Source organism: Camelus bactrianus, chromosome 11 (genome assembly GCF_048773025.1).
Source record: "Camelus bactrianus isolate YW-2024 breed Bactrian camel chromosome 11, ASM4877302v1, whole genome shotgun sequence".
In the NCBI taxonomy this organism is placed as follows: Eukaryota; Metazoa; Chordata; class Mammalia; order Artiodactyla; family Camelidae; genus Camelus; species Camelus bactrianus.
Genome location: NC_133549.1, coordinates 47,104,840 through 47,119,730, shown reverse-complemented (window position 1 = coordinate 47,119,730; position 14,891 = coordinate 47,104,840). Strand labels below are relative to the sequence as shown.

The 14,891-nt window shown below is 32.9% G+C and overlaps 1 protein-coding gene and 1 non-coding gene across 6 annotated transcripts in view; both read left to right on the top strand.

Moving 5' to 3' along the window:
* The window catches only part of EXOC6 (exocyst complex component 6), a 181,812-nt gene that overhangs the window by 86,761 nt on the left and 80,160 nt on the right, over nt 1–14,891 (top strand). For all 5 annotated transcript variants that reach the window (XM_074373946.1, XM_074373947.1, XM_074373949.1 and 2 more), the window contains exons 15-17: nt 3,664–3,773; nt 9,587–9,698; nt 10,240–10,374. In XM_074373946.1, the coding sequence (XP_074230047.1) occupies nt 3,664–3,773; nt 9,587–9,698; nt 10,240–10,374 (357 nt within the window). The remainder of the gene's footprint in view (nt 1–3,663; nt 3,774–9,586; nt 9,699–10,239; nt 10,375–14,891) is intronic.
* TRNAV-GAC (transfer RNA valine (anticodon GAC)) lies at nt 11,161–11,240 on the top strand. The gene has a single exon. It is a non-coding gene; the product is annotated as a tRNA-Val (tRNA).

Genomic DNA, 14,891 nt, shown 5'->3' with positions numbered 1-14,891 from the left:
TCATGGGAAAAGGATATCTTATTTCCTGTTACTGTCACCTTTTTCATTCTCTTTACTCTTATTTTTTTCTTACTCTTTTTATTCTTTCCTTTTTTTTGAGGAGAGGTAATTAGATTTGTTTGTTGTTATTACTCTAATAATTATTAATTTAATAATGTTTAAATATTGATATTAAATAATTGTTTCTATTAAATAACAATTTAATAATTACATTTTAAATATAATATTAAATATAATGTTAACATTAAATAATATAATATTAAATATTAAATTGTTAACATTAAATAATTTAATAGTATTTAAATGTTAATATTAAATATTGATATTAAATAATATTAATAGTATATTAAATGATAATTATTTAATAGTAAATAATTGTTAATAAACACTTTATGTATTAATAATAATTACATAATATTTATATTATTATAATAAATAAATAAGCTCTGTCCATGGCTTATTGTGGGCAAGTGACTTACCCTATTTGGGTATTACTGAGGATTGAACCCAGGGCCTCGTGCATGCTAAGCACGTGTTCTGCCACTGAGCTATACCCTCCCCACCCTTGTTCTTTTTTATTATTTTTCCAACTCTTTGTAATTTAGTCCTTTTCTACATTTTTATCCCTTTATAATGAACAAGTGAATTCTGAGTGAGTTGTGTTAATTGTGACTATAAATTTTTATGTTATATTTTTATATACATATATTAAGCATGTTATGTGTAATAGTCACTAAATATAGGACAAAGTAATTAAATGCACAGCTTTTAAATTATAGCTAACGCTGCCATTGCATATACCTAATTGTATCTAATATACACAAAACACCAGAATAAGTATTTTAATTCTCTATTTTGAAACCCTAAAGTTTCCCTGTCAAGAAATATTATCAGAATATTCTTACTCTCATGTCCTGGTTTTGTTTTGTTTTGGTTACTAGGTAATAAGTTTGTTCAGGAAATAGCATCTGTATAAAGAGCACTGGATTTGATCTGGATTCACATGCCAGCTCTGTCTGTGGCTTATTATGGGCAAGTGACTTAACGTATTTGGGCATTTGTGCCTCATCTGTCAAATGAGTAGGCTGAACTGAAAAGTCTCTATTGTCCCTCCTAATTCCACTAAACTATTCTCGTTGGGTTTATAGTTAAAAGGATACTTGACTTTGCTTACAGAGTGCTTCCAAAATGTACAGTATCTCTTAGTATTAAGCTTGTTAGGAGTTGTATTCATTGGTTCATATATTACTCATCATTTAAAAGAACTATCATTAACGCAAAAGCCAAATAGAAATTTTAAATGTGATAACTTAGAAATCCCATAAATTATTTGGTAATAATCTCTTGGTTGTCTGTGTATATATTTAACTTTTTCCTAATTTAAGTATAATTTTCAATTAAAACAACTAGAAAAGATATAAAATGTCTCTCAAATAACTTGAGTTATTATTTTCAGTGCAAATTATGAGTAAGAAAGGAGTAAGACAACATATACACAAAAAAATCTGTTCTTTTGTAGATAGCTGAGCTAATTTAACTAGAACCCTTTGGCTAAAATAAGAACATGTTCATATTGTTTTTACTGTTATTAAAATAAATTCTTAAAGCTAATGTATCTTTCAAGTAGTTAATATTGGGTTCATTATTCTGCAGAGCATAAATTGGAGGTGAGTTATCCCTTACATTATTATAAGGTGATTTTAAAGAATAGCAACTCTTTAGTTGCTTTTTGTAGTACTCCTAATTCAATTTCTAAATTTGGAAAGGTTGAAGCCAACCAGTTTTGGAGAGAGATTTCTCTCTGCAACTGTTTTCACTGCCAGCTAGTTGTAAGTTTACTTTTGCTGGAGGTACCTAAGAATACCTTTGTTGATTCAGATATTTATCATTCACCTGCTATAGAGTAGACATTGTGCTGTGTGCTAGTTTTTTAGTCTCTCTGTCAAGTGAGTTATATTCAACTGAGGGGTGTAGATAAAATAAATAGGAAGTTGCAATTCACATAAGTTGGCCCTTCTCAAGATAGAGGAAGCAGCAGGCAGAAAGGCTATAATTCTGTAATACAAAGTGCAAGGTTGATAAAGTATGAAAGATGAAGATCAAAAAATGAAGATGAAATACAAAGGGCTAGACTATAATAGGCCTTGTAGACAGTGTTAGGGAGTTTAGCCTTTATCCTGAGGGCTATGATACATCACCACTGGGTTTTAAGCAGTAAAAACATAATCAAATTTGTGCTTTAGAGAGATCCCTCTGGCTAATGTGTAAAGAAAATAGATTGGATAAGAGTAAGGCTGAGAGACCAGCTAGGGGTTGTTGCGATTATTTTGGTAAAAGAGATTGGTGACCTGAATGGGCGTTATGGCCATGGAATTTGAGATATTTAGGAGAAAGGAATGACAGAAGTTGATTAGCATATGAGGGATGATAAAGATGGAGGGGCAAGTATGATAGCCAAGTTTCTGTCTTGGAGGTGATGGCATTCACTAAGATAGGAAGAGGAGCAGATTTAGAAGGAAGGAAGGGATGATAATTTCAATTTTGGTTCTATTGAGAATGTCTCACATGTTACAGCCAAATGAGGTGTTCAAATGGTAGTTAGATACACAGATTTGGACTTCAGGAGAAAGATTTGGCTTAGACTTGTGAATTTGGGAGATATTGGCACTTGCATGGTGATTGAAGTCCTGAGAGTAGGTGAGTTTCCCGGGACAGTATGTGAGACAAGAAAAGAAGGTGTAGGATGGAACCCTAAGGAATAGCAATACTTAAGGGATGGCTAGAGGAAGAGATATAGAGAAGGTAGAGAAATAAGAGGAAAACCAGTGTGGGTCATGGATACCAAGGAAGGAGAGTTCATTTAAGAAGCAGTAGGGTCCTACTCTGCCAGAATTTTCAGATAAGTCAGGTAACGTGAAAAGTTCATTGGATTTAACACCTGTGAGGTCATAGGTGATCCTGGTGAGAGTACTTTCAATGATGTAACTAAATTGCAAAGAATGTAAAGTTAGAAGTATAGATTAGACTTCATAGGGTGTAAATAAGGGGCTTTTGGTAAAAATCTTGGAGAGAGTTTACCTTTTGGAGACTGAGATTTGCTAATGAATGTTGGCTGTTAAAACATTTAACCAAGAAGCACACTGTAAACCATTAGTTGCATACTAGTGTTTGCTGGTATACTGGTTAGAAAGCTGCAGTAAGGTATTCTATGAGTATTCTGTGGAATGAGATGGATACCTTCTTGAATTGGTATCAATTCAAGTGAGTAAAGGGAGTCTTAGACTTATTTGATGACACTGAGCCATGAAGCTGGACTATAACTTTCATGGACAAGCTGATTCTTATTATTATGACTGCAAAGAAGAGACAATTAAGTGAGATACATATTGTCAGAACACACAGATACTGGTTTCTTTGCTTGTTAGAAGTCTGATTATATGATTTAAGAAACAGGTAAATTGCCACATTATTTTCTTCAGAAATTATTTTGTTCCCTTTAAAGTCTCAAAAGTAATGTAGAAATACAACAGTAGACTTTGAGATGCAAGTTTTAACTATCAATTCAACTGTGAAATCAATTTAGTTTTTACATTTTAGATGATTAGAATATCTTTTCCTAAAATTTCAAAAGCAGTATCAACTTTGTTTCTTTTTTTCCAACAGCAATCTTTCCCAAAGAAATTACCCATGTCTCAGTCAGTGCCTCATATTTACATACAAGTTAAAGAATTTATTTATGCCAGCCTTAAATTTTCAGAGTCCCTACACCGGAGGTAAGTTTACTAATAAGAAATTTATCTTTATCATAGCTATTTTTGTGAAACATAAACACTTGATTTTCAGGCCATGGCTCTTTAATGGACTATTTCATTGGAAGGCTTACATATTTTAGTGATATTTGGGGTTAAGTTGCCATAAATCTGATACTATATATTTTTAAACTTTTTATTATGTAAATCTTCAAATATACATAAAAATGGAGATAATAGGGTAAGAAATTCATATGTTCTCAGAATCTAGATTTAACCATAATAAACATTTTCTGTACTTTATTTGCTGAAGTATTTTAATTCAAATTACAGAAATAATAGCATTTTTTCCCTAACTACTTCGGTATGTGTTTCTAAAAACGGTAACATTTCATCATTTAACCACACTTAACAAAATTAACACATTCCATAGTATCAGTTCTCTAGCCCATATCAATATTTCCTTGATTGTCCTAAAAATGTTCTTTTATAGTTGGTATATTTGTATCAGGATCTGAGTAAAGTTCACACCTTGCATTTGTTGTTAAATCTGTTTTACCAATATCTCTTCTCTTTTTTTCTTCTGTTGTTTAGATCTCATTTATTTATTTTAGTTTTTTTCTATTGCTCAAGTTACCAGTGGCTAAATAATATTCCTTCTTTATCTATGTCATTATCTTCTGAAAAATAGTTTTAATAGTTTTTTTTCTCAAATAGGCTTAAAGTGAGGATTCAGACAAAATCAGTAAGAATTAATAAAGAATGCTGTAGCAAATTTAGTATCAGTAGTGGAGAGCAGCAATCAGGTTCCTATAGCCAACCTGATTATACAGGCAAGAGAATTTATCTGGTATGATGAAAGTAATACCCAACATTTATGGAGATAGGAAATGTGGTATTATCCCTGCTTTACAGATAAGGAAACAGAGACTCAGAGAGGCTATATCATTTATCGAGAATGACCCAGCTAATTAGTTCGAGAGCTGTCATAAAGGAGCTGTTATTCTGACTCTGATGTCAGTGAAAGTATCTGGCATATCAGGAATGATAAGTTAACGTTAGATGAACATTAATCTTTAAGCCACACCTTGTTCTGGCTACCTTGGTGGGCCCTGCATTATAGCCATATGGTGTATTTATAATTGGGAATACTCTCTGGAGAAGAGAATGATGATGTTGGCTTTCATGTCTCCCTCTCTAAAATTCATTCTTCTGAATTTGTATACTGAATAGCAGGAATTATCCTTCAGTATGAATCTTTTCTGAATTTTTAAGTCATAAAAATGCATGAAGGCAGTTCAGATATAAGTTATTTATTTTTCAAGCTGAAACAGTGACCAATGACAGTTATTTTTATTTTATTGTATCTGTATCTTTTATTGTAAGCTACCACTATTTTGGATTTAAACAATGTATAAATAAACAGAAAGAAATGTGCGTTCTGCCAGGGTAAAAGAGTTACCTGATTTTAGGTCTTACACTGCTTTTTTTGTGAATTGAGATTCTTTAAAAGATTTCCTGTACTTCAATTAAAATAAATAAATAGATAAATAAATATTTTAAATGGGGAAAAAAAGATTTCCTAATTTTTGTTCTGAATATGAGTTAAGAGCAAAGGGAAAGAAAGGAAGACAAATACCTAATACATAGCATCAGCTGTACTGTGTGTTTCTCACAAGCCGGTGATTCCCAAAGTGTGGTACTCAGACCAGCAGCATTAGCATCACATAGGAAATTGCTAGAAATCCAACTTCTGATCTACTGAATTAAAAACTCTGAGGGTGGAAGCTTTGGCTTTACGAAGTTCTCTGCGTGATTCTGATACACTCTAAGTTTAAGGACTACTACCTTAAGCTTCATCATACTCTACCAGCCTCTTATACCTAAGTTTCTAAAGATATATTTTAAAGACGTTAACTTTTAACCTCAATCAAATAACTTACTAGAGGTAGTGTCTTCTAAATTACACAACACGAAACACATAGTATCATTCAGTATTTGAAAAACAGTAGATACAAATGAGTATTTAATTGAAAAGGAATGACAAACTCTTGCAGCAGTAGTTTCATTAGTGGAGCTCTACTCTGTAGAGCTCCACTCTCCATTGGTCTGAGAGCCACCAATACTTTATGCCTATCTTTTTTTTTTTTTTCATTGAACATTCTAAGGTTTTAATCTAAAACAGAGGCAGTATAATGCAGTAGTTAAGAGCATAAGCTTCAGACTTAGACCTTAGTTTGAGTCTTGATGCTGCACTTAACTAGCAGGATGTTGGACAAGTCTCTTAATCTGTTTAAATTGCAGTTTCTTCATCTGTAAAATGAGAGAAATAATTCATAGGGTGGTTGTAAGAATTAAATGAGGCAATGCGTGTGTATAAAGCACTGAGGGTAGCCTGGCACATGGTAGGCACATGAGACGTAGGAAAGGATGGGGTACTATAGTATAAGATGTGAGACTGTAGCTTGGAATGCTTATGTTTTATTTGCAGACATTGGGGAACTATTGAAGAATTTTTGACTAAGGACCGGCATTACTAGAGTTATATTTTAGGAAGTTTACTCGAGGGGAGGGAGGGTATAGCTCAGTGGTAGAGTGCATGCTTAGCACTGAGTTCAGTCCTCAGTACCTCCATTAAACAAACAAACAAAGAAACCTAATTACTCCCTCCAGCCCTGCCAGAACAAAAATAAACAACAAAAAAAGAAAGTTTACTCTGGCATCAATTTGGGTGATAGATTGGAGGGGGATAAAAAAAAATGGTCATGTACAGTTGGTGAAGGCAGTGGTTCAAGACAGAGATGAAGAAAGACTTGAAGTAATCAGGATCAGTAGTGATGAAGAGGAAGGAACATATACCAGAAGTGTTTCAGAGCCTGAAATTAGAGTACTTGTGAATAATTAGATGAAGCGATTAAGGGATAGGGGAAAACTTGACTTACATTTGGGTGAACTTGGAATTTGTTTATATATTCTCAAATAGATTCTGGTTATAATTTGTCATCTCTGAAAACAACAATGCATACATTCATCTTTTACTTTGAGGTAAACATATGCAAGTGAAAGGGAGGAAGAAGAAGTCTCTCCTTAACGTTCATCCTACAACTTGGCTCAAATGTTATATCTTAGAATTATTCTTGAAGCTGCAATCCTGAATCTTTAATACTAGTCCCGTTCATCTTTGCCTTTAAATGTAGATTACTTTAACATTTTCTAAGTTGGTAGCATGTGTAATATGTATGACCCTAACAAGTACTTTTTATTATCTAATCTAAATGTTGATTCTTGAAAAAACTAGGATTGTTTTTTAATTTAGGTATTGTTAAACTGTAGAAAGTATAGAAAATTAGCAGTTTGGAATTAACTTTTATTTTGTTTTATTTACAGAGGAGAGACAGTGGATCTCTAATTGTTACTCAATTTTTTACAGCATTTGTAACACCAAAGATAAAAGCCATTAGTCATAATATTATGTGTAATTTTCCCTAAAGCTTCCCTAATCTGACTAGAACTAGAATTGCCACTTCAGTTCTGACTCTTTTTGTGTATGAACTCCTAGCATTCTAAAAAGTAAATGTTGAGTACTAATGCTACAATAGAAAAGATTGTCTATTTTTCTCTCTCTCTTTGATAAAAACATTTATCATTTTTATTAGTTCAATATCCAGTGCAGTAATTAACTCTCTATGATTATATGTTATTCATTTTTATGCTTACATTTTTAAAAAATTAGCTTTATTAAATACATTTACTATTTTTGTTTTGTTAATGAAAGTAATAAATAGTTCAGAATACAGAAACAGCATAGTTAGTTTAAAAATATCTAAATCTAAATTTCTTCTAGATTATCAGTTTTCCTTTTTTGATAGATTATCAGCTTTCTGACATATATTTTTATTTAAAAAATTTTTAATCTGTGACCTAAAATTGAGCTGAGGTGCTTTGTTTTTTTATCTGTCATGAAGAGTTATAGAAAAATAACTTTCTGTATTTAAATCTTTTATTATGGTTAAACATAGATTGCAGTTAGATTTTTAGAACCAGAAGATTCTTTGGAGTTCTTACAGTAAAAATGTTTGGGTTTCTTTTTATATGTGAATAAAAGCAGAGCCAGAGAATGAAGTGACTTCATGAAGAGACTCCAAAGTCTCAATTACTTGGTTGCAGAGGAACCATCTGGATCTAACATGATCTTTAAGAAATTTTCAGTTTTCATAAGAGGTTAAGCTGTAAACTGATTTAGGAGATTTATTGTATATTAAGATTTAATTACTATGAAATGTTAGTTAAAAATTAGAAAGAGTCGTAGTTATAGGCTCAAAGGACAAGAATTTAACAAAAAATAATTACTCAGGATAAAAACCTCATGGGTGAGATCCTGGTCATTGTTGGGCAAACTTGGTGGCACGAATAGGACATAGGTGCTGATAGGTTTTCTTTGCTTTTACTTATGGAAGAAAAAGACGCATTGACTCAGCGTTCAAGGGAGTTCAGGGGAATTCAATAAAAGACATTATCTGTCATGGATAACTTTTCATCTGAAAAGGATGCCATACAGGGTGTCTAAGCATAATTTGGGTGTGTCAGAAAAGAAACCAGAGGAGTTGGCAACCGCCTCCTTTTTATCAGCGTGAGTACGTTGCTTGTTCTAGGGACGCTATTGATAGATTAGAGTTTTCTGTTGCTGCTGCATAAACCTGAATTCCTAGTGGTGTTATACACATTCCCTGGAAAGTCTTGATTTTAGATATGAAGAATTAGAGAGAAATATTCTCAGGTCTACCAGAATTAGAGTTAACAGAAATTGAAGAGTACCTGCATTAAAATTTAGAACGTTAGAGTAGTAGTGAGAATTAACCTATTTTATCAGACCTTACTCTATTGGTATTTATTTAAAACTAGTAAATATTTGTAATTAATAGATTTTTAAGAGTAATGTTTTAATAAAATAAAAAGTAAAAGAGTGCTAAAATTAGAATTTTAGATTGTGTTTAAGGCAGTGGTTCTCAACTGGGGCAGTTTTGTCCCCCAGGGTATATTTGACATTGTCTAAAGACATTCTGAGTTGTTACAACCAGGGAGAGGAGTGGAGACCAGGAATGCTGCTAAACATCCTTCAGTGGTACGAGACAGCCCTGCAACAAAGAATTATCTGGCCTAAAATGTCAATCATGCTGGGACTGAGAGAACTTGGTCTAAGGACAGCTTAACTGTTTTGGCAATGAAGCTATATACAAGAAATCATTATTTACTTAACTTTAAGGCCAGTGGTTAGGAGAAAATAACACTTTTTAGTTCTAGTCTAGCAATCTTTAGAATGTTAAGAAACATCAGAGTTAGTTCCTCCCTCTCCCAAATTGAAACTAGTGTAAGGCAATTTTTTTTACTCTTTTTCCAAAATCTCAGTGGAAGTGAATAGCTTAGTTATAGTAAAATTAAACGTAGTAAATAAATACTTAGAGAGCTCACATCAGTTTGCATTTTAAAAGTAATTTTAGCTATAGTTGTATACAAAGTGTCTTTGAAAGTGGCTATCCCATTAATGGAGTCATAATTGAAGAATGGTTATATTTCAGGTATCCCATGGTTTTACTGTAATGGTTAATTGAATACATTTGAATTATTCTATAAATGAACATTCTACTTTATGGAAAGTATCCCTTTTGTGAAACTAAATTGAATAGAAATGTGTGATTTATAAATATGAATAATTATAATTTATTTAACTATTTAAAGGGATTAGAGTAAATTACTTTAGTAGATTGTGTTAAATTATTTAGGAAGCTAACTAACTGTACTCTTGTGGAAAGCGTAATAATATCAGCCTTTGTTTTTAGCTCAACAGAAATAGATGATATGCTTAGAAAATCTACAAATCTGCTGCTGACCAGAACTTTGAGTAGCTGTTTACTCAATCTTATTAGAAAACCTCATATAGGTTTGACAGAGGTAGGTTAAAAAGATATTTACAGCTAAATGTTTCATTATATGAAACAATTGTTATGAATTAAGTTATTGCTGAACATCATCCTATAAAACTAGCTTTCTGTTTTAAATTTATTAATAGAAGTGGATGTTTTAAAATAAAAGCATCAGTGTAAATTCAAGCAGTGTGAGGGAAAAGGGTTTACATGGGGAGTAGTAGATAATTGAAGATGTTAGAACATACATGCATATTTATGTTTGCCAGACTTTACTTGAAAAGTGAAAATAATTACTTTTTTAACTTGGTGAATGTATAAGATTCGAAAAAGTCCTTTGAAAAGTTATTTTAAATTAATTGGTAGTTAGACTTGGTTATTTTTTTTACTAATAGAATTCATAAGTAGTATTTATAGCAGTCTTCTGAAATCAGATGATCAGTGATATCCTATAATGCTATAATTATGCAGAAATGGTACAGTTGCTGGAAGTAATACTATTTTTAAAAATCAGATAAATTTGTATAAATATAATGTGCATTTTACTGGAGGTGTTTTCTGTTTTCTAGCTAGTGCAAATCATCATAAACACCACACACCTGGAACAAGCTTGTAAATACCTTGAGGACTTTATAACTAACATTACAAATATTTCTCAAGAAACTGTGCATACCACAAGACTTTATGGGCTCTCTACTTTTAAGGTATGTAAAAATCTGACCAAAATTTTTTATTTCAATCACTGTAAGCAAACTTTTAAAAATAAGAGACAATTTTTACTATATACATAATTCCAGTGTATTCCTAACAGTTATACACATGATTCCATTAATTCCTAACAATTGAAAATTAGAGGTAATCGTTGTCAACGATGAGCAGATAAATGTCAGTTCCTTTTTGGCATTTTAAACATCTGGTTAAAATGAAGAAAAGTATATTGATTTTCCACAGCTATATTATATTTTATTCATGTTTTGAAGACTTAAGAGTAGTGCTGAGTAGGTCTAACTGGATTTTCATTCATGTCTCATAGTTTAATAATTAACTGCATATGTAATATATAAAAGAGTGGGTATGTTTGGAAATTAAAAATGTAGGGAGAAACAGATAAGTGTAAGATTTGTTTTACATGCTTTATTTGATCTGAAGAAAAATAAATATTACCTTATTACATGTTATTCAAATCGTACTGTTTTCTGAAAGGAAAGATTTCTGTTTTTATAATACCATGGGATACACCAAAAGATTAATGAATGGTTGTTTTAAGCAGAATGGAACATTAAATAATGTCATAAATTTGTTATAAACTATTGTTTTGTTGATTTGGGGTCATGTAGATGAGACACTGGCATAGTCTAGTAAAATAAATCCCTTTGCATTGAATATTTTGTTAAACTAATATAAACCACTTACTAATCCCTCATCTATAATATAGACTTGCTAGTTTAACCTCATAGCCTTTTCTAAGTTTTCCATTAAAGAAATTCTCAGGGGAATAGACAGTATAGCTCAGTGGTAGAGCATGTGCTTGACATGCACAAGGTCCTGGGTTCAATCCCCAGTGCCTCCATTAAGGGAGGTTAAAAAAAAAAACTAAAAAGAATTCTTATCTTCCGACTCTTGCTATATTATAAATTACCCAATTTATCTCCTAAAATTATAGTATAATCATTTACATTAAAAAAATTCAGACATGAAAACTTCAACAACCTCAATGAGTTCTGATATAGATTCTCCCCAGAGCCTCCACATTAGCACAGCTGTGGTGTTTGACACTATAAGCAGAGAAACCAGTCGAGCCTGCCTGGACTTCTAACCTACAGAACTATGAGCCAATAAACACGTGTTGTTTTAAGCTCCTAAAAAAAAAAAAATTCAGCGTACTAGTGTTTATTGAAGAAGACATTTTATCATACAGAGTCTTTTTGGGTCTTTCTCTGCCATCTGTAGTTGGTTTTTGTAGTTTTTTGTTTTGTTTTGTTTTGTTTTTTTCTTAATTTTGGGGGGGCAGGGGGAGGTTTTTTGGTTTTTTTTGTTGTTTGTTTCTGTTTTTTAGTGGAGGTGCTGGGGATTGAACCCAGGACCTTGTGCATGCTAAGCATGCACTCTACCATTTGAGCTATACTCTCCCCCCATACTTGTATTTAGATATAACTAATTTAATGTTAACAGTGACCAGACTTTGAAAGTGTAAAGTCCAGAAAAGACCCTTGTTTCCTAAAATTATCTGCCTGGCTCCCAAAATCTTAGGCTCCTTTGATGATTCTTAAGCTCATGTAGTCACCCTAATCCTTAAAACAGAAATGCAGATGATATCTGAGTAAACAGATTGATAAAATTATTTATTGAAACAGACCAAAGCTGGACAAAACAGGCATTCATTTATTCACTTAATATAATATAATAATTAAGGGTATATACTCTGGAGTTAGAGTTCTGTGTGTCTTTGGGCATATTCTTTCATTTTAATGATACTTGGTTTTATCTGTAAAATTAGAATAGCAATATATTTTCCACTTGATACAATTATTACGAGGATTGAGGGGCATACTTAGCATAGTGCCATTTGTTGTGCATGATCTATGCTCTGAGCACTGTGTTAGGTGCTGAGGATATAGAAATGCATCCCTGTCCTCAAGGAGCTCACAGGAGGGAAAAGCTGTAAAAAGGCACTTGACAGTATGGTGTGATAAGTACCATAATATAGAAAGAGACTCCACAAGTTTTTGGACATTTATTTATCCATGGACAAATTGATTCTTTGCATCGATATTAGATTTTACACAATCCTTTTTCTTTATTGCTCTCTGTCCTTAGGTCCATGTGTTACTCATATGCTGTCAAGAAGGGATTTACTAGGGACTGCAGTTGTGAGCGTATTTATGAACATTTAATATTTAATACACATACTCTGATTAAAACATGAATTGTCTTAACCTCTGGTATATCTACGGATTGCAGGCAATTTTTCTTATCAGTTATAGGTCAAAGAACCAAAGATACTGGAGCGTGATGCTTTAGCTTAAGGGATCTTGGAACTACACCTCTCAAAAATCTGCCTGTTGAGAGGGAATCTTTAGAAATGTTAGCTCTAGGCCATCATTCCTGTGGTCCTTAAGTTGTAGATGTTTATTTGAAACTACAACTGCCGTAGAACACCCCTTGGGTTTTCTTAGAAATCAGGAAATCAAGTTCAGTCTGTACAAATAGTAGAGCATACTTGTTTTTTGCTGTTTGGTTTTTGTTTTATTTTTACAGAAAACTCAGGAAACCCATTCTGTTTTATGAGGCCAAGAGCTATTTCAGGCTCAGTATGTGAAGGTCAAGTGTTCTTCAGTTCTTTGATCTGTTTCAAGAGGAATTTGTCTTAAACTGTGATATGAGGAATTTGTCTTAAACTGTGATATGAAGAAGCAATTCAACAGGGAGAATTGTTAAATCAGTATTAAATTGAATTACTGAGGGAGATTGGGGGAATTTCCGTTCTTAGTGAATAGTCAGTCTGTATAGGCTTGATTACAGACATTAGTGTGGATTTCTTAGTTAACCTCTTAGCCTAATTCTTTTCAGCCCAGTGACCTGACCAAACGTATTCCTATTTAATTGCTTAATGATCATAGAAATAAGCACTTACATGACCCTTTTCCCCATACCTCCATTTGCTTCCCCTCCAAAACCCCACACGTTTACACAACGTGCTAGATTTTATATCACGTTTGCTTACTTTATGAAATATATACAGGCTATCTTGTTAGCTTGCCTTTCGTTGTAGTAAATTTGTGAGTGATACAAAAGAGGTAAAGTAAGTAGTTCCTGCCCTCAAGCAGTACCACAGCTTTTTGAAATTAACCTGGACCCACACTGAGAGCTACTTAAAGCTAATTTAAGACTTCTAATGAAAAGATTTGCATCAAAATAGAGGGGGAAAATGGGAATACCGTTTCCTTTTTAATCTGTGTAGTAGAGAAATGGCCTAGTTCTTTTTCTTTGGCATCAGAGCTCTTTAACTTTACTCCATGGAGCTTTTCCAACCTGACACCCTAAAGAGTCCTTTCCTTTTAAGTCCTGGCAGCAATTGCAACTGTAAGTGCCTAGAAAGAATATGCTTGTGACTTTTTCTGAAAATTTGCCTTTTAAAATCTGTTGATGAGTATATAGCAAAGTTTTTTTTAGGATTATGGCTAAAGTGACAGTGGTAACTTATCTTTGATTAAGGGCTTGAAATTCTCTTCCTGTGGAGCAAGGACATGGTACGTGGACTTTAAAAAAAATTTTTTTTTCTTGAAATGTAACATAGAATACACACACAATTTATAAATGCAAAAATTATAAATAGATACAGTTCAATTAATTATTAAAAAGTGGACATAGACTTCCAATTTCCAGTCTGTCATGTAAAGAACTGGGAAGTTGTAATTCTGTCCCAACAATTAAAAAGCTGAGAAAAACTGAAAAATCAACAACTCTTCCTTGATCTCTTGGAGAATTAAGATCACAGAACACACTGCTGCCCCCAAAATGGAGAGACAGACAAATACAGAGAATCACAACTTAATGGAGCAGAAGCCCACAGGAATCACTCCTGGGGTAGGAAAACCTGAAGTATAATTGATGAATACTGGAAGCTCAGTGTGGACAAATTTGAGAGTTAAAACTCCAGGGGAACCCAGTCTTAGGTGGGGGCACGAGGTTCTCCCAGTGAGGATTTGAGGAAAATCTTCTTATGTGTCTAGCAGGGGAAAGGGAAAAGGAACCATTTTGAAATATGCCAGAGCATTCTGTTCTTAAGCATTCTATTTTTCTCAACAAGACCTAACCTTAAAATAAACGATTTACCAGTGCCTAAACTGCTGGGAGAAGGGAAATACTCAGCACTAGCTTGTTCTGGCCATCCTGTCCAACCTGAGGGGTAGAAATGAAAAGGACTTGTAAAGTTCACAGCTGAGGGGCAAAGGCTTACTTAAAGATGGAGACCTAATCATAGAACTAAGGAACATTTCCCCTCCCCCTATGTCTTACTACCACATTACTAAAGGCCTAATTTATTGCAGTTCTTTTCACCCAGTACATCATGTCCCTTTATCAAGAAAAAAAATTGTAAGACAGACTAAAAGGCAAAAAATAGAGAAGCTAGAGTAAATATTAGATTTAGATATGTCAGGGATATTATCAGACCAGGAATTAAAAAAAAATTATGATTAGTATACTGAGGACTTTGATG